The following is a 6923-nucleotide window of genomic DNA, read 5'->3' as shown; positions in this document are numbered from 1 at the left end:
TTTTGGAATGTGCATGGGTTGGGTCTTAATATTAGCCTTTCTGTTGGTACACTGCGTGGGCAATTAAAAACTCTTTTACTAACCCTATGATCATTTTAATTTTAATTTTTTTAATTTCAGCTATGGTCTTCACGCTGACTCATTCTCTTGGTAGGGTTTCCCCACGGCTTCCCTTCACTGTTTTTGGTGTTTTGTTTTAGTTTGTTCTCCATTTGGCTGCTGGCTTGGGGTGATGCTTGGTAAGTCATACATTTTTCTTTTTTTAATTTATTTACAAAAGAGTGTGATTATGTACAAATACAGTTATAAACTGGAAATCAGGAAAACAAGACGCCGCATCACAGCACACCGTAAGACCACAATTTAGCCGATTTCATATTAAAATAGACTTGAATGTGTTGTCAGTACAAAAAGTCTCTATCCATTCTGAACAACTAAATTTTGAATATTTATAATAAAAAAAATATTACAATTCAAGTTGATATTGCATAACACTTATCTCTACTTTTTGTCTTTTACTTCGCGGAGAAAATAGAATTGGCAGATGGGCTTCTCATTAGACAAAGATATTATAACCATGGTCAACACTTAAGAAAAACCTCATTTTTGATGGGGGAGGGGAATCAGTTCGCAAAGACACCCTAAAACAGGAGCATTGTGAGGAGAACATGGAGGAAATCGCAGGATAACGTCTTCTCAGAAACAAGGATAGGCATCCAAGACCGTTCTCCCTGTTCATGCACCAAAACCATAGCATCGTATATTCTAGGCCTTTTATTAGTGGAAACTTCTTTTAAACTGAATGCAAGTATAACTATATTTCCAACAGAGGAACAATCTTGGCCTTTCATTTCCATTAAGAAGAGATGGTAAAAATATGTTTCCTATGTTTAATAAGATTAGAACAAGGAAAAATCTTTCCCCATTTTTTCTTCGGCTTGTATAACAATGATAAAACGTAAACATATAATAATCAGAAAAAAGTCGAGTTATAAAAATCTTTTTGAGTGACAGTTCATAGCACGATATATTCCCTTGCTAAAGCCCTTAAAAAACGAGATTTCCTTTGACATATCGCTTCCTTTTGAATTTCTTCGTTATTATTAGAATTCAGCTCTAACAAACCAGCTTGAGAAACCTAGAAAGAAAATATAAATGACGTAATAAAATCATAGGGCCAAAATTTAAATTGGACCGAGATACTCTCCAAGCAAAGCTGATTTAATGAAAAAAAGAACTTTCTTTTGCTAAGACTAATAAAACCCCCTATCTATAAAAAAAGTATTTAAGGACTTCCCCAGAGTTCTAAGGAAAAACAAGGGCATTGTTTCTTTAGTTGTATGGACCATTTGGTTGAAAAATAAGGCTTTGAGAGTAAATCGGCTGTGGCAAACCAAAAGGCGGTAAGTGACATGTTCTCGAAAAATGAGTTTTATCCCTATCCCCACCAAACAGAACACGCTCGATCGATTGATCTATTCAGAATGTATGTATCTCCTTTCGTTCCCGGGATATTCAAAGCTTTTTGATCCGTTAAAAAGTCGTTATGTGCATTTCTCGGGCTGTCTTGCAGGCCAAAAGGAGTTAAGTTCACCGACGGGCAAGTTCTGCACTTATCTCCTTTTGGGCTGCCGTGGATACCAGTAAAACAAGTTTTTAAGTTGTCACTTAGCGTCTTTTGGTCGTCCACACCGGGATTTTTTCGCCACTTTCATTACTGTCTAAAGAAAAGAAGAAAACTAGACTATGATTGCACAATGAACAGAGAAAAGGGCCTTTTGACTGAAGCTCTGAAAACGGCCCCAAAAAGGTAAGAGCTACGTGTTTGTTTAGGAAAGCTTGTACTTCTGATAAGAATTTTTTCACAGCAGCGGCTGCAGGCTTCATAGCCTAGTCGTTCCAGAGTGAATTTTAGGGTTTTTGTCAGGGTTGCCAAAACTTTTAGGGACAAAAGTGTCCAAATCAGCCAAAACCGGACACTTTACTGTTCCTCTAAAAAATTAGCCAATATACAGGGTTGCCACTATGAATTTTCAAAACCTGTGAAAAAAGTGCCAAAAAACCTTTGATTGAGATAGGTTGTGACATCCACAAATGCAAAAGATCTTGCAAGTCACTAACTCTCGAGCAGCGGCGTTTAGTATACGAAAGTTAAACAGCTCTTGGCTATGCCGAGCGCACAGCCTATATGAGATCGTTCATTAGGACAATGCAACCGAACCGGAGAAAGGAAAACCCTGAAGGGATGAAAAACAAAAAGTAACACTTCTGTACAGGTTACCTACCAATGATGGACAAAATATGATCCCTGTGTGTCAAAAAACATTTTTAACCACCTTTGGCTTTAAGCATACCCAGGTTCTCGAAGTTGTTGTTGAAGGAATTCTTCGAGACGGTGTATCATAATTTCCAAAAGAAAGAAGGGGTGGTAACCAGCGCAAAGAAGTGGATAAAGAGTCTTTAAGGATGCACATCGAGTCCTATAAGCCTTGTGTCACTCTATAACCGCCGATACAATGTACCATATGCTAGGTATATATAAAAAAACCTTCAGTTAAAGATATGTGGGAAAATTTTTGGGAGCAATGCCTAGAAGAGAATTGGTCGTAGCGCATTTACGAAGAGGTGTTTACAGCGATGAAAATCTCCAACAAAATGCCAAAGTCAGGCGTGTGTGAGTATTGCGATGTTTTTAAGTTGAAGGATAGCGATGGTTCCGCAACAGATTTATAAAAAACAGGAGTATCAGTTTCATCGGCAGATGGCTGAAAAGGAACGAATTCAGCTCCATAGAGACGTGAAGGATAGCTTTGTACCAATAACTTTAGTTTTCACTGTTGATATGCAAAAAGTTCTAATACTCCCAATAATGCCTGCTGTTAAGGAGTCTTTTTTCATGAGCCGCCTGGTATGTTTCAACGAAACGTCTGTGCCTGCAAAAAGCCGAACCACGGGGTCGGCTCCTCTTCCAGCCTATTGTATTACCTGGCACGAGGCAACTTGCGGAAGAAGTACAGACGCAGTTGCTTCAGCTTATCATGCACTTATTGACGAGCATAGGGACATAGATGAATTCATATTTTATGCCGACAACTGTAGTGGACAAAACAAAAATTACATTCTGTTTTCTATGCTAGTGAGGATTTCGAACGAACCCTGGGCACCCGCCAAGATCACCATCAAATATTTGACGAAAGCTCATACTCATATGTCTGCCAATGGACTCCATGGACTTATCGAGGCTAAAATTAGGAAGAACAGAAATGTTGAGGACTTTGGGGCTTTGAAGAAGCTAATGGAAGATTCCAGGGAAAATACTCGCGTCAGGGAGCTTTGCATTAGTGACTTTCGCGAGTGGAAAAACGAAAAGTCTTCCAAAAAGAAGAAAGATAACTAACCACTGCTGCTACAGAAAATAGTTGAAGTTGTGTTAAAAAAAAGGTGAATCCTCTATGTTTTATAGTGAGGATTTTGATCAGGAGCTTGTCTCTTACGATATCCTTACGGTTGCAGCAAAGAAAGAACTTGGTAAAGGATTCCCAAAGTCTATGAAACAACCGAGGGGAGTAATCATGACAAAGCTGGTACCACGCATGAGAGACCAGAGATCCAAAGAATTCTGGAAAAACATACCAACGAAAGACAAAGCATTAGCTGATCTTACTTTTGAGGGATGCGAAGAACAAGATGGACTATAATGATGTTTGCTTTTTTGAGTTCCTAAAAGTTTAATTGAAGTCGAATGTTGTTCCTGTTTTCTGGTTAGTGTCCAAATAACCGAACAATCCTTTTATACGTTCTTTTTACATTAAAATAGTTGAAGTTATGGCTCTGAGAATGCGATATATAGGAGAAGTTTCTGCAGGATTTTGACCCCTGCTTTCTGCGTTCCACAGGCGTGGGTGGCATCAGAGAGGGTAGTTTTCAACTTGATCTACTCAGTGAGTAAGAAAAAAAGTGTCGGCAAAAAAGTTTAATAGCTGAAAACATTGTCGAAAGTTCAATTTTTTCCGCATTTAAATTTAAACGGCAAAATTGCACATACCTCCTTTTGGTCTGCCGAAAAACGCGACAAAAGGAGGTAAGTGACAAAAGTGCCAAAAGTAAATGGAAAGTTCGATTTTTGAAAGCAGCACGTGATTCAGCACGAAAAATTACGTCTGCTCACGTTAAGAAATGATTTCCAGCAACTTATTTTCCTAGTTTTAAATTGGGTTATTTGTTTAAAACGTTTTTCGCGTCTCCTGTAAAATTTACAAAATGTCACTTACCGCCTTTTGGTTTGCCACAGCCGAAATATACACGCTTTAATCAGACTTTATCAGAACACTTTAATAAGAGATAAATAGCCAAGGAATTTAGTTGCAGTACGGAGTCCCGTGTTCCTAATCCCCTTGAATAGCAAGACGAAGTCACCCAGAAATCATATTTTCTAGACATAAAAAATTAAATTCAGAAAAGAATAACCTAAGAATACTTCTCTGCGTCATATTTACCACAATAGTATCGAATTAGCAAAGAGCAACGTGTCAGTCTTCTATTGCATATTTATTTTTCCCTTGTATCTATCATATTGGACGAATGGCAACAGAAAGGTAGAGAAGGGGAAAATCGATCACAAGTTCTGACTTCAAGTACCCTTTTTAAACGCCAAAACAAATCGGAGCTAAGTGTAAAATCCTCCACCACCCCGTGGACCCCCATGCGCCTTGGAAGTACTACAATTCGTCCCACCAAAATTTCAAGATAGCCGTTTTAGCCAGAACGGCCGAAAGATAAAAACATGTACCTCTACGGGTTATATGACAAGAACAGCTCCAAAGAAATGGTTTCGAATCATGCAAATATCCATCATAAAACAGAAAATTCATAGATACATTTTAATAGAAAGGCGAACCCTTTACACCTTCTTTAAAACAGAGTCATACAAGGATTTTCAATCTGTGTGGGTAGAGGGCCCGCAGCAAAGCCCTTGGGCCCACCTCGCATAAATGCGATGTTATGACCCACCTCGGATGTTTGACTTAATCATGACTGTAAGACTTCATAGATGCATTTTAGTAAAAAGGTGGACACTTCATCCCTTTTTCAAAACAGAGTCGTACAAGGATTTTCAATCTGTGTGAGTAGAGGGTCTACCTCGTACATGTGCAATTTTATGGCCCATCTTGGATGTTTTGTTCATTCATAGTCGTCACAGATTATTAAAAACAGTCTTTAATAGTTAAATATTAATTCTTAAACATCTTTAAAACCAAAGATTGAAAGTCTTAAACCAAAACACACTAAGAACACATTTCATAAAAGGTAATTGATTAAAAAATGGTTTATGTGGATTTTTCAGCTTATTAGTTACTAATATGAGGATAGTATTACAATATAAATATCCAGAATGATAATAGTAATAAAAAAGCGCGTATTTAAGGATTTCCATGGTTACTGATTTCAGTTTTGTGACTAGTATTCAAATGCGACACTCAAATGGTAAGTCGAGATTCCACAAATGGTGAACATGTCACACTTGCAAAGTTAAGCAGGGAACTTCAATCTATGTACCTGGAGAGCTAGAGCTAAAAGTGGGGTCCTTGAGGAGATATGGGTGGCAGGAGGCCATCCAAAAGGCGTCCTGCATATACGCACAGCAGTTTGCGGGAAATCATATTACAATCCCCCAAAACCCACGCCCATACCGTTTATTTTTATTATTAGAAGGGAAACTCGAATTTTATCAAATAGTTTTCGAACTAGAAAACTATGAGAATAAGAAGTTAAGCTTACAATATGGCTAGAGAACAATATTCTAGCTTTAACAACACTTTTTACAATGCTTACAAACAAAACGTATGAAGAGCGTAGGAGTGGCTAAGGGTGTTGGAAGTGTGGCAAATGTCACCAGTGTTCTTTATTTTTGGCTCGACTATACAAACACTTTGAGATTGGTAGAATAAGAGGTAAATTCCAATGAACCAAAGTAAGGAGAAAGGTCTTCGATGCAAATATATCAACATTTTCAACCACAAATCCTATTTAATAGCTATTAAATTAAAAATGTAAAAAAGAAGGATAAACACAACAAACAATTTTACAAAAAGACATAAACATAAATTAATTAAAACACAATAATAATTGTAATAAAAAATAAATCCTCTCAATAAAAATATTGAAGTCTAAGACTCGAAGTGAAATAGTGTTTGGTTTTCACCAAAGGTAGTATTTATGGACTTCTCAAAATGATGATCATGAACCTGAGACTAATAATATCGAAAATCAAAATCTATCAAAACAAATAAAATGTAAACAGATTGGCATTAGTATTTAACACAATTCTTTGTTTTTGTTTTTATACCGTCGATTATTTTCTGTAGAAACGATTATAAATAAATTACTAATAATTCAGGGACTCGATCAGTGAGTTTAGTTATTATTTATAATCGTTTGCGTAAGCACTTAATTCTAGGTGACAGTGATTCTTCTTACCCTCAAGTGTATTGAAAACCAATAGAGATGCAGTAATTGTGAGTAGTTTTTTAACCTTTCACCCACAAAGATGATGGTACTCTAACAAACTATTGATGAAACACTTTGATTTTCTTTATTTCCTATCTATTTCCTATAAAAAGGATGTATAGGGTATCAACTCGTAAACCTCGTCGGTTTTCACTGGAGGGGGTATGGCTGCACTCCTCAAACCTACCCCATCGAGGCTAAATCCGGCTGGGACAAGAAAACAGGTAAACTAATTTGCAGGATCTCGAACCCCTTAACCAAGAAGATGACTGTGAAAAATGTGAGCAAATCTGTTTTATCCTCAAAGCTTCAGAAGCGAATAATAGATAAACCAGACATAACAATCAATTTTTGCTTAAAAGTCCCTCCCTTGTCTTAAAGTTTGAACTATATTTCTAGTTCCTAATATGTAGCAC

At 37.1% G+C, this 6923-nt stretch overlaps 1 protein-coding gene across 2 annotated transcripts in view; it reads right to left on the bottom strand.

The window, feature by feature from the left end:
* Positions 1 to 952: 952 nt before the first annotated feature.
* IntS8 (integrator complex subunit 8) overlaps positions 953 to 6923 on the bottom strand; it is an 81784-nt gene continuing 75813 nt past the window's right edge. For both annotated transcript variants that reach the window (XM_089104849.1, XM_089104850.1), the window contains one exon: positions 953 to 1138. In XM_089104849.1, coding sequence (XP_088960975.1) covers positions 1016 to 1138 — 123 coding nt within the window. In that variant the 3' untranslated portion in view covers positions 953 to 1015. The remainder of the gene's footprint in view (positions 1139 to 6923) is intronic.

This window comes from Artemia sp. Qi Xiang Cuo, chromosome 19, assembly GCF_049724085.1.
Source record: "Artemia sp. Qi Xiang Cuo chromosome 19, ASM4972408v1, whole genome shotgun sequence".
NCBI lineage: Eukaryota > Metazoa > Arthropoda > Branchiopoda > Anostraca > Artemiidae > Artemia > Artemia sp. Qi Xiang Cuo.
The sequence above is the reverse complement of the archived record's forward strand: the minus strand, read 5'-3'. Positions and strand labels throughout refer to the sequence as shown.